Source organism: Xiphophorus hellerii, chromosome 22 (genome assembly GCF_003331165.1).
Source record: "Xiphophorus hellerii strain 12219 chromosome 22, Xiphophorus_hellerii-4.1, whole genome shotgun sequence".
NCBI classification, from domain to species: domain Eukaryota; kingdom Metazoa; phylum Chordata; class Actinopteri; order Cyprinodontiformes; family Poeciliidae; genus Xiphophorus; species Xiphophorus hellerii.
Genome location: NC_045693.1, coordinates 24911348 through 24932025, shown reverse-complemented (window position 1 = coordinate 24932025; position 20678 = coordinate 24911348). Strand labels below are relative to the sequence as shown.

Sequence of the window (20678 nt, the reverse complement as noted above, 5' to 3'; positions counted from 1 at the left end):
CCACTATCAGTTAGATCATATTGAAACCACCTGAAAATGGCATTTCTGCCATTACTCTGATGGTGACCGCTCAATACTGTATCTGTCTGCTGCCAAGATGAGAAGTCCGTGCCTGTGTGCTCTAACCTGCATAATGTGTTGAGATGTGTACATGTATTTTGATAACAAAACTTTTTAGAGACAGGTATATCCTCTATATAAAAATGAATAGAACTGAAACACAAACTTATGTGAGGTGACCCTGTATAGATATAAATTGGGCCTGGAACTTTTATTTTGATTAATTGATTACATCGATTTTAACACATTAGAAATTCTAATGCAATTTTTTTCACCTTTTTTTAACATACAAAAGTACAGAGGGCATGGCGACCTGTCTAGGATGTACCCGGCCTGTCGCCCGTTCACCACTGGAGATAGGCACCAGCATCCCTGGCGACCTCACTAAGGATAAGCGTGTATAATGATGGATGGATGGATGGGTGGATGGAAGGAAGTGCAGAACTTTAACATTTGTAGTTGTGTTTTTCTCATAATTTATTTCTTAAAATATCAGAGACACAGGGCTGGTATAATACTTTTCCTTTAAATTTTCCGTTTGGAGCACTTTGTGCATTTTCAAACAGAGTTCCTACACATTCTGGAAATGGATCCTATCTTTCCATTTGTCCTTCCTTCTTTCGAGGTTCAATATCTAAACCGTGACAACCATCAAGATATTTACCGTAGATTCATTCTGGAGCTTTGGATTTCAGTTTGTTAACTGACGAAAAGAAATTTGGAAACCTGAGCTCGGAAATGTATTGAATTTTGGCATGAACATGTGTAGAAACTTTGTTTAATGAGTCACTACTGAAATGCCACTGCTAATTGAAATAAGATCACCACTAGTAATTTAAAACATAAATATTCTGGCAGTATTGCAGTAGATGACAGTTCTTAACTACAATCAATGGGACCTGACCAGAAACAGTTCTCTGATCTGGTATGGTATTCCTCAGCTCTCCCTTTTCTTTAACCCACAGTGTCACCCAAACATTGCTAGATTACTCACATGTCCATAAACCCTAAGAAGTCACTTAACTAATGCTACAAATTTGGTTGATGAGAGAAGGTAACACACTGAAATGAAATCAGACACCATCTGGTGTCGAACGCTCTTATGTTCATTTGGCCCAGGCACTGAAAAATGGGAGTTTGTGCTTCAGCTCATTATTGTTGTTAAAAGATTGTTATTGTTACGGTTGATTTATATAATATCTGGATCTGTGAGGAGTCGTTTTGTACCAACAGCATGCACATAAACTGTAAAACCTCGCAAAACAACACATTTTCTGACTTGACACACTTCTATGTGTCTGACAACAACGTTGTCTTAGTGGTTTAGCCTCTGACTCACACAGAGCTATGTTTTCATTCCTGTGGGATAAGATGTGTTGTCCTTGGTGTTTTTCCTTCCTGTAAAGCAAATATTTGTATAAGACTTGTTTTGTAATCCTGTGGTGAAAAGTTTTACAAACTTAGAAACGAGTTTTGTGGCAAGAGCAGAAATTCATCATCTTCCAGGCCTCACTTTTCCAAATTTTACCTTTTGTGCACCTGGATCTTTGAGGAGTCGTCACTCCTGGCTTCCCCGTGTTGCAATGCAGTAATGGGCTATGAGTCCATTAGGCATATTCCCATCATGGAATATGATGGGAATATATTCCCATTTGATTACTGAACGCAATCTGATTACTGTTTACATCAATGGTCATGCTCTGCTGTTCCATACCATGGAAGTTTTCTGATGGCCTGCATCCAAAGGCTCCTAGTGTGTCTGAAAACAGCGTTTAAAATTAGCTGCCTTCTTTGAAAAACAGTGGAAAATCCCATTATGATGTATTTATGCTAGTGCTATCAAGGATTGTTGGTGTTCTCACATCAAAATACAATGAAATATGCCTTTGAAAGCCATTTATTTCCAGAGACTTTTGGAAAATGTGTGGGAGTTGTTTGTGATTGCTGTTCAAGCAAACAGTTTGAGTAAACAATGTAGTCTCTAAAAATGTTATGTCAGTTTCGTGTTTGCATTTATGTAGTCCTGCATAATTCTTGCCAATCAAAAATCTAGCATGACAGGCCTTTTTGTGGTCTTAAAACTCCAATACTTTTTGCCGTTAAACTAGAGGGAAAGAGTGTGGCATTGAGATAAAAAAAGAGATAACGTTGTCCTGAAGCAATTCAGAATGGTATGAACATATGGTCCTTATGTTGCTTTCATTATATGTTTATAGCAGATCTATAAAAGAAGTTCTCTTATGACATTTGCCCTCTAAAGAGCCATTTTCTCTGGTTGTGTGCAGGAGCGCGATGCAGAGCGTCGGAGACAACTAAGAGAAAGAGCCCGGCAGCTTATAGCCGAGGCCCGATCCGGAGTCAAGATATCCGACATGAGCTTGCTGGATCCAGCTAACATGGAGAGAAGCAAAGGCACCAAGGCAGCAGGAGGTCAGGACACACCTGAAGGCCCTCACACATGAAAATAAGCATAAACATGAGCAACAATCTTTCTGAAGGGGATTTATGTTTATTTACTGACATTCATAGTAAAAACATGAAATATTCATTGCAAGTAATTCATAAACTAACAATCACTAATACTTATTTGCTATAATTCAAACGTCACAGTTGTATGGTTTTGACTTCAACTTTCTACATTCACTCACACATTTCCATTATGCTCTCTAAAGGGGTTCTGCCTAATCCTCAGTGAAAACAAAAATGTCATTTTACAACAGCCGCGGGTCTAAAAATCACCACCCCCTCTATTATGTCTTCACTCTCGTCCGCCGTCTCTTTAGGCCAGTAATTATTAATCAGCACTGCATATTGTGCGTCCAAATTATGTTCAAAACACCGTACACTTCTAATAATATCTTGTAGCAGTAGCAAACGCTGCCTATGCACATTTCCCACTGCTTTCCATTTCCCTGAAATTGAGGTTATTATCACAATGACCATTATTAGGCCGCGCAAGTCATTTGTTTCAGATGTCTTTGTGTTATACACCCTGCTTTTAGTTGCTTTGTTTTAGAAGATCAAGTGCCCTGCATGTAAATGACAGAGTGAATGCAGGTTCCAAAGGAGTACCTGATTTTGAGAAATAAATAAAGTGAATTCAACTTAATGTCAGAATTGTGAAAAGAAAAGGAACATGAGATTATAGATGCACGGTGACTAGATCACTTCTTTTTCATTTTTACCGAGTGTTGCTTAGCACAACACTTTGGTAGTGACGTTTTTGCTATGAGATGAAGACTCAGTTGTACATTTTCACAATCAGAGAAGTTGTCAGAGGAAGCACAAAAACGGTAAAAAGCTATTTAAAAGGAACCGTATTCTCCGTAGAGTCTCTGCTGTCCCTTCAGATTCATACAACAGACAGGTAAACTCTTGGAGGTGCTGGCCATATCACTCCTTCATCATGGCATCATTTTGCATCTTTTTTGGCTGTGAAACTCAGTTCTTTGCCACAGGACAGCAGTTAGAGCATGAATTGCTGTCCAGTTTTACATGAAATTGGTGAAGGAGCAGATAGACCCAGAGTTGACGTCAGTAGATACAGGCTAGATTAGGAAATGTTGAGACTCAAATGGGATGTTCATTTTGGTGGAGACCCTTCAAGGTCCACAAGACACACCAAGTCAAGCTCTTGTGAATCGCCTCCCGTTCCAGTGTAGGTCATGATGTTTTGTCACAAAAGTGGCTTACAACAGTACAGTAAACACAACAATCATGGCAGAGAGGTGAAGGACTATTATGAGTTCACAAGTTCTGAGGATAGCAAAATGATGATTGACGAGCTCCAACATCTCCATGAAAATAACATAAGGCATCGGATCAGAACTGAGCAGGAGGAGTTCAGTGTTTTAGTCCAACACTACATACTTCCTCACAGCCTTGGACAATCACTACTTCAATCTATCCATCATGGATAGTTTCAGGACCTCAACGCAGCAGTCACATGTTCGAGTCCTGACTCGTTGACTATTTCCGTATGTCTTCTCCCTCGCTCTCACAACCCACTTTCCTGTCGTTTCGCTATCAACTAAAAGGCTACCAGAGTTGAAAACAATCCTTAAAAAATTCAGGCTATCCATCCTGCTCGGTTACTGAAAAACTGGCTTCTGGAAGGTGAGTAGCACTGTTTCTCGCCTGAGCAAACACCCACAAAATTCTGACCAACCACACAGAAGTTTTGCATACAGGGTGGGGCAAAAAAATTAAAAAAATAGCATAATTTTCGATATGCAACTGCGACCATGAGAACCCATTTCAGCAGTTTGGTTCAACCATGAAGAGCCCTTAAGCATGCTCCAGGGAATCCACTCTGAGACACAGTTAGTAATGCACTCGGCTTCTTCAGACTAGACAGCAAAAATTAGCAAACACCTGGAGGAAGTGCACATCTGGTGAGCTCATTATACAAGCTACTTCTCAGTGCTGTGCTGCTAAAAATGTTTTTAAAGTGTTAGTAGTGATGTTGTGATGACTTCATGAAGATGGAGTTTCAGGAAGAGCAGGAGTTTCTAAAGAGGCCCAATTTCAAGGCATCAATTACAAAGTAAAATTTCTCTTCGGTCATATTTGATATACACAGCATTTTTTTCATAACTGGAGTTTTCATAATTATTTGAATGTGCTAGAAAATGGCACAAAGCCTCTAAAACACATAATGCTGCCTCTTTAAATAGTCTAGAGTTAGTTATTGAGACATATGTACAGTCAAAAAAAACAACTCTGAAAGCAATAATAAATGAAGTTAAAGCACCAAAATCAATGCTAATAAACTCTTATCAAGAGGGGGGGGGGGGGCAAAAACAGCAGAGGACAAAAACTGTGAGACAAACTGAAGAGAACACTTGATTTATTTGCTCCCTCAGCATTTCTGTATTGGACTAATTGTTGATCTCATTAAAAATGGAGTCAGAGGAAAGAACAGAACCGTAGAGGAGGAAGAAAGAGAAACGCTGTGGGCTGTGATACACAAGGCCTGCCGAGCAGAACGGCTAATCCTAGCCCCCACTCTCTCCGTCTCTCTGCCGCTCTCCCCTCATCACCATTCACAGTCCTTTAAATGCACCTCGGCCTGCCCCCTCCAACAGTCTGCCCGCAAAGAAACTTTCCAAACTCCATCACCATGGCCCCCCCCTATTAATTAGGCTTCAGCCAGCCACGCAGGGATGGCGCTTGCTAGCACGCTTCGCATCGCAGCTAGCAAATTAGAAAAGAAAAATCAGGAAATACTGTTATTTTGACTCCCTCTCCTTCCCTCTTTGTTCTTGCTGTTTCTCTCCTCCAAGTAATAAATAGCAGAGGAGGGAGCTTGCAACGTCTGACACTGTTTACTGATTGTTTTGTTTTTAATCCATGGTGGGTTATCCATGCAGCTAGCGCCGCACAGGTCTCCATTTGACTTTCTCCTAACATGCTTTTTGTTTTGTTCCTAATGTGGAGACACCATTGTTTCCAACGAACCCCTCAGGAGACTTAATGGAATATGTGCTTTCATGTTTTTGAGGTTTTTTGTTTGCCTCACCTCTTTTATCTGGAACAAGAAAGGCAAGCAACAGATCTTTGAATAAGGGAGAAATTATACAGAGTTCTCATTTTCACATTGTGTGCCAGAGTTTTTTCTTTTTTTTTTCTTCTGCCCCAACACACAAACCCACTCAGACATGAGGTACAAACTTGACTCTCTGCTAGGCTTTACTCATTTAGTTTGAGTGTTATACTTGAGATTTCGTTGTTTGTTCGGGTGCTGGAAATTCTCGTAAATGTTTGAAATTTACTTTGAAGTTTTCAAGGTTTGAATTTTGGATAAAGAGCCCCTGGAGGCATGGGTCCTTATTTGCTTTCGAACAAATTGGTGTTTATTTTATTATTTTTTTTCCAAAATATTTTTATTAGAATTTTCTGCTATATAAGAAAAGAACATGAAAAAAGAGAAAAAGAAAGAAAAAAATAAAAATAAAAAATTAACACAATGCCGTCCCTCCCCCCACCCCAAAAATAAATTGGTGTTTATTAAATGGTTTGCTCTTTTAGATTAAAAATACATTAAACTCTTAATGCAATAAAGACTCCTCTGGCACACAGTACGTTGTATTAATTCCGGGCATTTATTGATAGAGTTGAGCTTTTCTTTTACCAGAGTGGAACAAAAATACAGTAAACTTTGTTATACTACCATATAATCCTGAAAAAATGAAGTGTAAAAGGAGCCCAAAATCAATATGCGTTTCATGCCCGGGATGAGCGTGCTTGAACTTTTGACGTGGCCATATATTTGTATATGTTAATGGGGAGTATAAGACTGAATTTCCCTTCAGTTAGGATCAGTAGAATGCCTTCTTATTTTTAATTCTTCTGTACATAACATCATAATACATAAGTACATACACTATGGGTGTTCAGATATGATATAGATATTGGCTATCAGTCCGATATCAGCCAAAATCATGGGTATCAATTACGTTGCCGTGCACCTAAAGTCTCAGACATAAGCTTGCCAGTAGAAGAACTCCACTCTAGCATTTGGTCCGCCCCAGGATTTCTGTCCAGCAGTACTTGTATCCCAAATGCAGACCGATTAGTTAATGATAAATGGGTCGGTTGATTTTGTAAAAATTGTTTACTACTGATCTCTGTTTGAATAATATCACTCGATTCCACACTACAAATAAGTAATAAAACTTTTTAGAATTAGTGCTGATATTGTGTCGTCAAGTCAATGTCAATATCGGCCGATACTTTGAGCTGCATTATCGGTATATCAAACTGAACGTTGTATCGGGACACCCCAGACATACACAGTAAAATTTAAATTCTTTAAGGCAACTTCACATCGTGTTTCATGTGGGGGAAAAAATTTCTAAGCACAAAATAAGTTTACCTTGGAGGAGATTAAAGAACTGTACAAATAGGACTGGGCAATATGGGTGAGAAACGTATCACAATATAAGCATTTCATATCAGTCGTTCGATAATTATTGATTTTTGTTTTTGTTTTAAATCTCTGAAATACTGCTGCAGTTTTCACTCCATGTCACTGTGTTTTAATTTCACACAGCTTTGCACAGCGGTGCAAAATTAAATTGCTGCTTTGCAAGTTACTGAACTGGTTGTTGCTAGGTAACCAAAGAGTGATAAGTTAGTTGATGCCACCCATATTGCTTAGACAGGTTGTGACAGGTTGAGCAGCTAAAGCTTTTCATCTGCCTACATCTCCCAGAATACTTTGTGATTCTGGATTGGAATTAAGCGAAATGATTGAATATTCTGTCAGACATGTCATCTATTGATATTGATGACTTGTTTATTACGATACATATCAGTATTGATTTACTGTCAAGCCCTACATGAAATAACACCACATGCAAAGCAGGTAGCTTCTCACAGTGGTCATGAATGTACTACATGTAACTATATGTGCTGAATAGCTGAGTTTTTGGATCAATAACTCAGGTAGTAGTATAACAGGCTGATGCTAATGCAACCTAATCAAATACTGTCTTTCTCTTCTCTTCCCTTTCATTCTCCTTAACCACCACCCTCCTCATTGCCATGACTACACTTAACCCTGCATCCTCTCCTCTTTTTTTCCTCTTCATTTGCTTCTGCCCATTTGTTTTCTCCAACTTTGCATCCACAGATGTTTTGGGCAGGTTGAGAAGCCTTGAGGAAGATGATGTGGACGGTGAAAAGAGTGAGGATGAGGAGCAGTGTAGGGCAGAGGAAGAGCAGTTCCACTTTGGTGATGGTGATTCTGTTGATGCTGCCTTGGCTACTACTAACCAGCTACCACAGGAGGCCCTTCCGAGCACATCCACCCCGCAGGGGTGCCTGGAGCTTACTAGCCCTGCCTCTGAGCTAACCTCTCTGGGTAAAACTAACGGCTGATGATTCATTCATTTTTCTAACTTATTCATTTCCCAGGTCAAACTTCACCTCTAACTTGAATTCATACTAATCATTTAGAGCCGCTATGTTTTGTTCTTCTAAATTATGCAAGGACAAACCTTTTCTGATGATAAAATACACTAACTCAGAAAGAAAATACGTCTTTCTCTTCTCTTAACGCTGAGACTTGAACAAACATTCAAGTTTGTTGTTTGTTTCATCATAAACTTCCCAAACTTTTGATCATTACACTGAAAAGTTAGTCCAAAATAAAATATATCTCCAGGAAAACATTTGGCCAAATCTTCAGAGGTAAACTAATTGCTTTATTTTATTTTTTTTGTAATTAATTCGTTCTGTTTACCGCTTTCGTTTTCCTGTCGATGTGCGATAGGTTAGAGTACCGGGAGGGACACGACAAAACAGACATGAAAACAAACAAATGCTTTCTCTACCTTTTGAAGTGCATTATCTTTTGCTTTTCTTCATTATTGTTGTCTTTGTTGGTAATGTTTTTAAAGGAAAATCTGTGGTTGCGAACGTAGCTTTAAAGCGTCTGATGCTGCCCTTTAATCAGTCTATATTAACTCCCTAAATGCAGTGGAGATTATTTTAATTTTGCACGTGTTTTAGCTGTGTTTTGTGGTTTGTGTGATATGACAAAGTTCAAGAGTGTGTGTCTATATTTGGTATCTTTATACATGCATGTTGGCGTGTGTGTGGGTGTGTTTGATGGCTACACACAGGGAGATGACACATGAAACGGTTGCCCTCCTGTTCTTTCATCTTCTTCAATGCTGTGGTCTGGCCTAACAGGGGAGCTGTGGTTACCAGTCCCTGGAAAAAAGAGCTGTATGCAGCCGCTGGCAGACACACACGCACGCACACACACCGAGACAGAGAGAAAAAACCTCACAAGACAGAATAAAGCAAAAATAAATATTGATAGGTGGATTTAAAAAGAGAAGACGTGGAATAAAGGATCTTCATAATCTATTTTATTTATGGTTTTAGTTGTGTGTGTCTTTGATTTCCGTTTTATTTATTGTTTTTGGTTGTTGAGTTTTATTTTGGATATTTTAAATGTTAGTTCCAGAGTTACGTGCTTACAAAGTTAAAGTTGATGGAGCTTCCAGAGGGCAAACTTAGCGTACAAACTTATGCCATTTTCAACAAATGACTTGAAAATGCTTGTAAAAAATTATCATTTATCGCAATAACTACATGGACAATTTATTTCACAGCAAAATTTGCTTTGTCACAGACCTAAAGCTTGGAAATCAGATTTTCCAATCAGTTTCCATGGCTACAGTAGGGCTGAAAAAATTGATTGTGATTAATTGATTATTAAAATTATCGTCAAGTAATTTAAGAATCGATTAATCATTAACTGGAGTATACAGACTAAAAAATGCCATTTTCTGAAAGAACAACACAGGCAGAGCAGTAATTAAGCCAAGACTGTGACAAAAAAAATCAACATTCACATTTAAGAAAAATGTGAAATTGTTTGTTTGCATTTAAAAAAAACATTTTTTCTAACATTTACATGAAATAGGGTTAAGTGGTTAAATGAAAACTCTGCAGAATGTAACAAATCTTTTAATCCGATTAATTGACAGTTGCAGCTCTTGGTGTATAAAACCCAACACCCATCCATACCAGAATGGGTCACTCTGAGGAGCTCAGTGAACTCCAGCATCGATAGATTGACTCTCTCCAGAATAGCTCAAGAACAGAGCGTAAAGAGTTTTGTGAATTGGGTTTTAATGACCCAGCAGCTGCATCCAAGCCTTCCATCACCAAATGTGCTGCACAATGTTGGGTGCAGTGGTGTAGAGCACTGGACTCTAGAGTGGTGGAGACTTGTTCTTTGGAGTGATGAGTCTTGCTTGCCTTCCTGGGTTTGATGGTTGCCAGGACAACCATGCTTTCCTGACAGAGTTGTCAAGTGTAAAGTTTGGTGCTGAAGGGATTATAATGTGGGGATGGGTGAGTTTAAATTACCCCCCAATAGTTCCAGCAAAGGGAACGCTTAACTCTTCAGCATACAAATATATTTTTGGGCAATTTTATGCTCCCAATTTTGTGGAACCACCTTTGGAATGACATCTTCCCCTTCCTACGCAGCCGTGCACAGCACACAAACAAAGTGGTTTTGATAATCGAGTTTTGTGTGGAAAAGCTTCCACACAACAAATCAAGAAAACCAAACATCTTTGTTCTGAATTAGAGAGCAGGTTGTCTCTTCCAACATCAGTGTTTGACCTCACAAATGCACTTTTGGAAGAAAGTAAGGACAGTCTTCCCTGGAGAGTTAAAGGTTTCTATTCTTGTTTATTCCACAGTATACCCAAGCTAGTGTCATTAAAATAAAGACAAGTGACCTGATACTTGACTGATATTTGTAGCTGCATTTCTATTCAGAGGAGACAAAGATGGCATTTAGCCATAGTACCACATATTTTTGGAGACGAGACTTTAGAATGCTGTTTCAACAGTTAAGTATGCTATTAGCATCATGCTGTATTTCGGTTTTGCTTCCTTTAGTACTGGTTCATTTGACAAAGTTGATGAAAAATTTAAGCAGTGCTTTTTAACTTTAACCTTAAATTAGCTTCTATAATGGTTACAATACAAATACCTGTATAAACAGATTAACAGTAGGCATCTGGAATAGCTCAGACCTCAACACTGTAAAAATGTATTGACCATTATGAAAAGATGGGTTCATGCCAGGAAGTGAAGAAATTTAAATTAGGTGTGCACCGATTGCAGTCCCCTGCCCAAACCCACTTTAAAAAGCCCGACATGCCGATTTGGGTGATACCAATATTTTTAATTTTCTGGGAAGTTGCAAAATATTTGGCGAAGTCACTAAGTTTTCTACAGTGGGGCGACTATTATGTCCTGTCAGTCCTTTTTCACGACGGAGTAAAAGGGGACCGTGACTGATTTTCAGACCATTACGAATCAGTTTTACATGTAAGTATCAACCAATTTTATAAAATTAAGGAAACATGGGCCAGTTTGTCAGTGCACCCCTAATTCAAATGAGCTTTGCCAGACATATGGTGAAATATTGAACCAGAATTATGCCAGGACCTTTTTCATGGCTATGAAATCAGTGTACGAGCTGCAATTATCTAATGGATGTTTATGAAGATATTAGTGGTAATGTTTGTATATATTTCAGCCTTTTTGCACATTTTTTACCGGCTAACAACTAAAGAAAGCTTTGTTTCTCAGAATTATTGAAGTTGTTTGTCTGAATTCATCCTGGAGAAACAACCAATGAAAGAAGTCATAAAAGCACCCAATTAATTTTACATTAATGTTAAGTGAAGGTAAGTTCATCAGAAGTGTATGGAATGCTCGGTTGTAAGCAGTTTTGGCGTGTCCTGGTCAGTTATGGTTCTTCCATGTTCTTATGCTCTTTCTTCTCTCTCAGGCACAAACAGCAAGCATGTGGATCTCAAGCTGAAGAAGCTGACAGAGACCAGTGCAAGAGGAGTCACTTGCCCTTCATCTCCTTCCTCCACGTCGTCCTCATCCTCCCCAACCACCTCCTCATCCTCACCGCTCAGCCCTGCAGGATTGGAGGTACCGACACACACTGAGAGTGCCTTTTTCTTCCCCCAAACTCTCTCTCTGTTTTGTCTGTTTTTGTTTTTTTCCTCCTACTCTAGGCACCATCAAAGGTTCAGTCCAATCAATTAGACCAGATTGACCCCGTTTGTCAGCCTGCTGACCCTTTGTACTCGTCTGTCAGTTGAACCTTCACGGAGGACCATAGTTTATCCCTCTCATGTCTGTTTAAAGCCATGACAAACATACACGTGGCATCTGAGTGCTCAATATTTATATGTTGCCGTCCCTTCTATTGACTGCGACCTTTCCAGACTGTTAGGTGTGTGTGAGGGGACAGGTGTGGAGGAGAGTTACGTCTATAGCTTCTGATGAGAATATTGAGTCGACGTGGCAGCCGGGCAGTCTGAACATCTGTTTAATTGATTTTGAATGTCAAGTAGAATAAAGCGAATGCGTGCATCGCTGTCAGAACAAGTTAAACTCTCAGAGTGTACGGCAGTGTGGGATGTCTTTGATCAGCTATTCACATAAACACCCTCTTGTGTTCAAAGCCTAAAAGGCTTAGTGCTTTGTGGTTGGAAGAGTGCGTATGTGTGCATGTAATCATTTGACCCTCACAGAAGTAGAATCAGCCAAAGATTTGTCCTGGGCTAAAGCATGCGACCTAAAAATGCCAAATGTTGGACCTCTAGTCGCCAGTAGTGGGTTTGGGAGCTCCATCACTAGGTACACCTTTTTCTCCTGTCTTTACCTCAAAGATGGCTTCATTGGTGCTGACGTGACGACATTTTAAAAAAAATCTGTCAATCCCACTTGTCTTAGTTATTAAATTTCACTAAATCACAACTGTGATGAAACAAAGCAGCTGGAACATCATTTTTCTATACCGTGTTCCAAATTATTATGCAAGTGATATTTTCTTAAATGGTCAATGCAAATGATGGTCAGTATAATTTTCAAGTCATGAACTATTACAGTATAAATCAAATTTTACTGAACAAAGCTCCCCGTGAGAACAAGATTTCTTTCAAAAATAAAAAACTCAAAATGCACTGTTCCAAATGATTATGCACAGCAGATTTTCTAAACATTGTATGGATTATAAAGAACTGCAAACAGTCATTCTTTGAATGTGCAGCATTAAGTGGTCACATGTACTAAAATCAAAAGCTATTTCAATCAAAAAACATCTTAACAGACCGAGTTACAGTACGTGTTAACATAAATCCCTTCTTTGATATCACAGCACAATTCCTGCATCCATTGAACTTGTGAGTTTTTGGAAAGTTTCTGCTTGAATTTCTTTGCAGGATGTCAGAATATCTTCCCAGAGCTGCTAGTTTGGATATGAACTGCATTTCCACCCTCAGATCTTCTGCTTGAGGAAACTCCAAAGGTTCTCAGTAGTGTTGAGGTCAGAGGAGGATGGTGACCACACCATGAGTTTCTCCCCTCTTATGCCCATTGCAGCCAATGACACAGTGGTATTCCTTGCAGCATGAGATGGTGCAGAATTGAGTAAAATATTCAAAACAAATCAAACAATAAAAGATGGATTTTGTTGTGCAATCTGGTATAAACGTATCACAGTCAGTGATGATTACTGGTGCTACTAATACCAACGCCGACGAAGAAATACTTGATTGCTTAAGTAGCTATGGCAAACTTAATCGCACTTTGTATGTAATTGATTCCTCAAGCACTTTTTTTGAAAACCTGATCGTTGAGTTTGCGGATCTAACTGCTTTTTCCGCGTTACAACCGCTTCTACCTTATACTTACGCCTCTAAAACGAATACTGATCTTGTGTTCCGTGTCACTGCTTTGGTGCTCGAGTACGCAGCCACAGTGGACAGCAGCAGCAGCAATCAGCCCAACTACATCGCTGAACTTAAGAAAATCGCTGATCAAAGCGGCCATCGTTTTGAAGATGTCCTGAAGACAGTAATGAGCCAGATTGGCCAACATTTGCATGCAGCAGGAGCAGATGGAGGTGATAATGACGATGATGATGATGATGATGAAGATGACTATGACGATGACATTGATGAGAAGGATAGAGAAGGATAGAGTAAAGGTAAAAGGTAAAATGACGTTGGGAAAAAAAGGAAAAAAAAACAATTGTTTATTGAAACGATATGGAAGTCAATTAAGTTTAATTGACTGCGTCAATTAAACTTAGATACAACCCCTGGCAAAAAGTATGGACTCACCAGTCTTGGATGAGCACTCATTCAGACATTTCATGCTGTAAAACAAACTCAGATCAAAAACATGATACAATATTAAGGTCGTTCCAAAGTGCAACTTGTTGGCCGTCAGGAACACTCAAAGAAATGAAGAGAAAACATTGTGGAAGTCAGTGAATGATACTTTAATTGACCAAACACAGGGAAATAAATATGGAATCACTCAATTCTGAGGAAAAAAGTATGGAATCATGAAAAACGCATAAACAAAAGACCATTCAAAATACATCACTAGTATTTAGTTGCACCACCTTTGGCTTTTATAACAGCTTTCAGTCTGTGAGGCATGGACTTGATGAGTGACAAACAGTATTCTGCATCAATTTGGTGCCAACTCTCTTTGATAGCAGTTGCCAGATCAGCTTTGCTGGTTGGACCCTTCTTGTGGACCATTTTTTTCAATCTCCACCACAGGTTTTCAATTGGGTTGAGATCTGGACTATTTGCAGGCCATGACATCGACTGAATGTGTCTTTCTTCAAGGAATGCCTTCACTGTTTTTGCCCGATGGCACGATGCATTGTCATCTTGGAAAATTATGTCATCATCACCAAACATCTGTTCAATTGAAGGGATGAGAACACTGTCCAAAATGTCAATGTAAACTTGTGCATTGATAGAAGAATTAACCACAGTCATCTCCCCAGTGCCTTTGCCTGACATGCAGCCCCATATCATCAAGGACTGTGGAAATTTGGTTGTTTTCTTCAGGCAGGCCTCTTCATAAATCTCACTGGAACGGCACCAAACAAAAGTTCCAGCATCATCACCTTGTCCAATGCAGATTCTTGACTCATCACTGAAGACAACTTTCATCCAGTCATCCACAGTCCATGATTGCCTCTCCTTAGCCCATTGGAGTCTCGTTCTTTTATGTTTAGGTGTCAATGCTGGTTTTCGTTTAGCTTTCCTGTATTGAAATCCCATCTCCTTTAGGCGATTTCTTACGGTTCGGTCACATACATTGACTCCAACTTCCTCCCATTTATGCTTCATCTGTTTAGTTGTACTTTTTCGGTTTTCAAGACAAATGGCCTTAAGTTGTTTGTCTTGACGCTTTGATGTCTTTCTTGGTCTACCAGTACGCTTGGCTTTAACAACCATTCCATGCTGTTTGTATTTGGTCCATATCTTGGATACAGCTGACTGTGAACAGCCCACATCTTTAGCAACCATGCGTGAAGGGTTACCTTCCTCAAGAAGTTTCACAATCCTCTCTTTTGTTTCAAGGGACATTTCTCTTGTTGGAGCCATGGTTCTCACCACTCCACTTCGTCCAGCAGCCCTCCAAGGTGTCATGACTGCAGGTGTTTTGAACTGCACACTAACGGGCACATCTAATCTGGGGCAGGTGTCCATTTAGGGAAAGGAAATAGACTGGGTGTGTCCTTTTTTTCTACCTCCAATTTGAGTGATTCCACACTTTTTTCCTCAGAATTGAGTGATTCCATATTTATTTCCCTGTGTTTGGTCAATTAAAGTATCATTCACTGACTTCCACAATGTTTTCTCTTCATTTCTTTGAGTGTTCCTGAAGGCCAACAAGTTGCACTTTGGAACGACCTTAATATTGTATCATGTTTTTGATCTGAGTTTGTTTTACAGCATGAAATGTCTGAATGAGTGCTCATCCAAGACTGGTGAGTCCATACTTTTTGCCAGGGGTTGTATAATGTGAAAGTGCACTTTAATTTGATCTGTACCGGTAACTTTAATTTGATTTGTACCTTTTACCGGTAACTTTAATAAGGTCTATACCCTTGATTTGAATCTGAATGTAACTTTGAATTTGATCGCGATCTTTAATTGGAAATTCATTTGAAAAAAATCATGAGAAAACACTTTATGGAATATAGTTATTTGTTTATTTTTTGTAATTGTTGAATGTTTCTTTATTTTGGATAACAGTTTAACAATGTTTAAACATGACAGCTAATTCGTTTTATTTTTATTCATGACCTTGTTTAGGTCAGGTTTTTTCCCACCCCCTGTGTCACGTCAGGATGGCGAGCTACCGGATCACCGCAGCTTCGCGGTAGGATTTAAGTGAACCAAGCTATCTTTTCATTCTGGACCTATTTGCTCTGGATCTTGGGAAAAAAAGAAAACAATCAGATATTGATTGATGGACTATTGATCACCTTGGATTCATGAATGGACCAAAATAGAAACTCTTGGGTGACTCATGTTTTGTCTGAGTCATGAAGAAACCTCTAAAATGAAGAAAACAAGTGAACAACTTTTCTATGTAATCACACCACGGCTCATAGCCATAAGCGCCATAAAATCTTAAGTAGCGTTATTGTCATGCATGAAGAAACCTAAAATAAACAAGAAAACTCAAATCCTCACAGAAATAAAATAAAATTACAAAAGAAAATAGCAACGCACAGTAACTCAAAGTGATTTCGATAAGTAACTGTAGTCTGACTACTGGAATTGAAATAGCAACGCGTTAGATTACTCGTTACTGAAAAAAGTGGTCCAACGTCAGTAGCGCGTTACTGACATCACTGCAATTTAATGGGTTGATTTATCAAAATGTGCAACGTTTCATTTGCTCATTTTAATGTGGAGTCTTTTCAGCAAAAAATTTAGACAAATCTTCATTGCACCTCGTTTAGGATGTGCAATATTTGCTCTGCGTAGAATTATAGATGAATCGGAAAGGTGGAGGAACACTGAACTGACCAATTTTGTCACATTTGATTGTGAAGGTGAAAAAAGTGATAGGAACTGAACTATGGAGAAAAAAAGCCTCATTTCCTACATCTGTCTACATTTTCTTCAGTTGTCTTAAGATATCCCTCTGAAAGTAGCTGCGAGTTTGCATTATGTTTGTGATTTTAAAATGAGGAGGCTTGGGGGCTCCACAGAGTCCTCCAGGCCAGCGTAACGCCCTGCAAGAACATCACCCACCAGCACACACCGTCCCTCTCATTACCGATTGTGTGTATTCGCAGCCTCGGCAGCACACGATAAGGGCATGCGACGCTCAGCAGACTGCAACATTAGTCACGCAGCCCCCTGCATGCACATTTACAGACTCACATGCACTAAAAGCCCTGAATCACCACTGCTGCAGCTTACCACAGTGATAGCAGCAGCGATAAGAGATGGAGGGCGAATGAAAGAGCAAGAAGGGGCAAACACCCCAATATCTGCTCGTGCCAGAGTGTGAAAAGGAAACAGAGGGGTAGCCAAGTGGGCAGGTGTTCGGTATGCTTGTGAGATTTAGTGATTGAGATGGTTTCGCCTTTGGTTGAAATGTGGCGGCAGATAAACAACCAAACGACAAGTCACAGCTTTGCAACAGTTAAGTGATACATCTGCTAATAGTAAGGAAGGCTCTGGGCTGTAATCAGTTCCCTCAGGATTCTTACATTTTTGCTAAATGCACTATTCTCTGCAAACGGTGCACGGACTTGCAGTTTTATGTTAGCATAGCACAAACGTGTTTTTTTTTTGTAAATCTTCATAAAAAAAATGACAAGGACACATCCAGTTAAGCATTTATTCATACAAGCTTATGAATTATTTATTGTGAATCTTTGATTGTGGATCTTTGTGTTGCCTTCTTCTTTTCTTCTGAAATTTTAGATGTCATAATGTGATAAAAGTTTCAAGATCAGCTCAAGAAAAAGAACAGTTGAAACCGTGCAGGAGTCAGTTCACACTGGGAGTAAAACACAAACTCTATCATGATTTTATGCAGTTTGATTCTAAACAAGATTGAGATCTGAAGTGCTGAACGTTGTTTTTTTTTTATCTGGTAAAAGATGGTTTAAAAATGTTCATAATGGAGAGAGAAAGAATGGGTATGAGATTCTTACTGTATGACAATCTTGAGTAAAAATACCACAGTTTTACAGTGTCACAGTATTAAATATTTATAGCAAAACTGACATGGAGTAATTAATAGAATATTTTTTTATTTTTATACACTGACTAATAACAATAGGGGATTAACAGTTAAGTAAACATGACAATTGACGAGAATATCACTTTTGCCATTTTGCTGTTTTTAGAGCAGTATAATTAGCAGGCCTATTGATTCAGGCTAACTACTTAGTTAGCAAAAACTGCTTTTAAGCTCATAGCATCCCCTAAGTGAACTTTCTTGGATAAGTTATTAAAAATTTACTGTTTTATCAATTTTCAGTTGAAAAAGTTCAACATCTGCGTTGAAGTTTCACTTATCGAGTGTTAAGAATTCAGATAGACGTTTATATTCGTGCTCTCATTTTAAAGTGGGTGAAGACTATTTATGCAGCAGTTCTGTTTCCTCTCCTCACATTTGCTCTGCCTCTTCCTCTTCCCCCCCCATAACTTTATTTCAAATAAATATACAGGAACGTAATAAAACATGGACAGTAGAGAATAAGATGAAAGTAAACATCGGTAGGCACTATTAAATATGTAAAATATGTTGTCAGAGCTAAATTAGTGCTAGTCGTTCAAGGGCAGATGGAATTTGAAATTAAATTAGCGCTTTAGTTTTAGCTTCGTCTACACATTGTGTTGGTGTAGAGCTTTCGCGTTTACGGAGCTAAAGTTTTAGCTAACCATGCCCACCACTGGTAAAAACAAAACAAAAAACTTTGAATGGTTCTGACACCAGATCCTTTTAAAGTGTGTGCCCATGCTCCCTGAAAGCTACAAACACAAAGTATTCCAACATTCTGTTACTCAGTTAGGAGACATCATCATCTGAGAACCTTCAGCTTTGAGATCCTCTTGCTCTTTACTTTTTATGCCCTTCAGTAAATGTAAATATACTCACCAGCTCTGCGAGCATGAGTGCACGTGCATCCAAAACACTCACACATGCACACACAATAGCACACTCAAGGACATCAGTGCTTCCACATATCCCAGCTCTTGTCCTGTTTTAAAATATTTAATTGGCCTTTTTGTATAAAAGCCCAAAGCACTTCATAAATAAATTTTCCTCAATTTGACACAAGGTTTTAAGAGGCTAGCGGAAGCTGACAGACTAATAAACAAAACAAAGTGCAAACAGGCTAATTGCTGACTTTGTTTTTGAGAGTCAATAATGTGAAGACGTTCTAACAACTCCTCGTCTACGCCCCGTTTCCCCATTCTCCCGTTCCGCCTCTATCAGCCGTCCCCGGCTCCGCACACCCTGCTTCACTATCTCCCTCCGTCTCAAGCGGTGGAACGTGTTTGCCCTAATTGTCGACTTTATTACACGTTTCGCCGTCTTATTAACGTTGCCGCGACGTCAATCTCAACCCGAAGTCGGTTTTCTTTTTCCACTCGGCTTGGCATACTCGGGAGTGTCGGTAATAAAGCGTTTCTGCGTACCAGTCCTGATAGAGGGAGCGTGTAGCTTTTTAACATGTGCTCACTTTGAAAACAATAGCAGTTTTTTTTTTTTTTTTTTTTTGGGCATTTTGCATAATCTGAATATATTTTCTGGCTTGAGGTTTTGTTGAAAGTCAAGTTAATTGCCTCCTTTTTGTCTTGCTCATGAGTGAGACAGAGAATGAATGCGCTTGTTTGTGTGTGTGGGGTTTTTTTTAGAGCGGCACATACTAACAAATTATAATGAAGCTTCTATACCAGGGTGTCAAACTCATTTTTGTTTTGGGCCATATCAAAAATCTGAATGTTCTTAAAGGGCTGATTGTGTCAGAATCTACTGATAAATCGCCTAAACTGTTTTTGGCCAATTTTGATTAAAAAAACTGCAGTAAAATCTGAAAAAAATTAGATTTTTGTGTGAATTTTGCAGATTTGCAAAAACGTGGAGGCACTTATTGATGTAATTTGGAGTCTAGGGGGCCACATATAAAGCTACAGCGGGCCAGATTTGGCCCCCGGGCCTTGAGTTTGACACATCTTCTATACCAACTTGTACCAGTTTTATCCGCTGCTCTGGTTGTAGCTGTGTAAATGGTTGATATGAGCAACTTTGGACCAGTATTTGATAAAATGTCTGAAGCAGACATTTTCTTCACTCTTTCATGTTTTGTTCTCATGCAGGTGTTGTATCGTGAAGAAGGATCATTGTTCTTGAGTAGGTTGTGTATTTCTGTCTGTCTCAGAACAACGCTGAAGAGCTGAGGGCCGAGCGCCTGCGCAGGGCCACGGAGAGGCTGCGGAGTCCCGTCGTCTTCAACAAGGACTCCGCTGTGAGGAAGACCCAGTTGAAGTCCTTCAGTCAGTATGTGGAGAACAGACCGGGTGAGGACAATGTAACTCAGACACGCACCTCTGTAGTTAGCAAGGGAGGCCAGTTCACATCCAGTTTAGTCTTGAAAGCAAATTTTCCCATTAATAGGTTGGTAATTTGGCACCATTCTGCAATTATCTTGTTTAATGTTGTCTATTACTTGACAAAGTCATTCATGACCACTGAATCAGTCAAAGGTTAATTGTACTCAGTTCTATTAAGAGAACAAGAATGAATGTTTTTCCAGGATTAGACTAGACCAACTCTGCTCCCTCCTCTTGGAACTTGTTACAAGAAACTTTTAGGTTGACTAAATTCATCTCGTTTAGTTATTTAAATCTAAACTAAAAATGCCCGAGGCTGATTCAATGACATGTAGCCGGTTTTTTTTAATAACTTGACATTTTCTTTTAACTGTGTATTTTTTGTATCATATTTGTTGCTGCCTCGTGGCCAGGACTCCCTTGAAAAAGAGGTTTTAATTCTGGTAAAATGAAGGTTAAATTAAAGAACGTCCTATTTGCAGTTCTAGGGACACACAATATATCGGCACCAATGTTGCTACCGTCCAATATTTGTCTTTTTTAAACACATCGGAATCGGTCCGATAAATAAAACTGGCCAATATCAAAAGACGATATTTATTTCCATTTTCTTGTCTTTATGTTTCTGGAGGAGGAGGTTGGTTATTAGTA

At 39.2% G+C, this 20678-nt stretch overlaps 1 protein-coding gene and 1 long non-coding RNA gene across 8 annotated transcripts in view; both read left to right on the top strand.

Annotated features, from left to right (window-relative positions):
• Positions 1-20678, top strand: part of ehbp1 (EH domain binding protein 1) — a 166820-nt gene that overhangs the window by 99609 nt on the left and 46533 nt on the right. For 6 of the 7 annotated variants that reach the window (XM_032553699.1, XM_032553703.1, XM_032553702.1 and 3 more), the window contains 4 exons: positions 2346-2490; positions 7697-7927; positions 11396-11547; positions 19856-19994. In XM_032553699.1, coding sequence (XP_032409590.1) covers positions 2346-2490; positions 7697-7927; positions 11396-11547; positions 19856-19994 — 667 coding nt within the window. The remainder of the gene's footprint in view (positions 1-2345; positions 2491-7696; positions 7928-11395; positions 11548-19855; positions 19995-20678) is intronic. The other variant, XM_032553704.1, reaches the window with a different exon arrangement.
• On the top strand, positions 12995-15903 carry LOC116713530 (uncharacterized). Its single transcript, XR_004337887.1, has 2 exons — positions 12995-13619; positions 15753-15903. It is a non-coding gene; the product is annotated as an uncharacterized LOC116713530 (long non-coding RNA).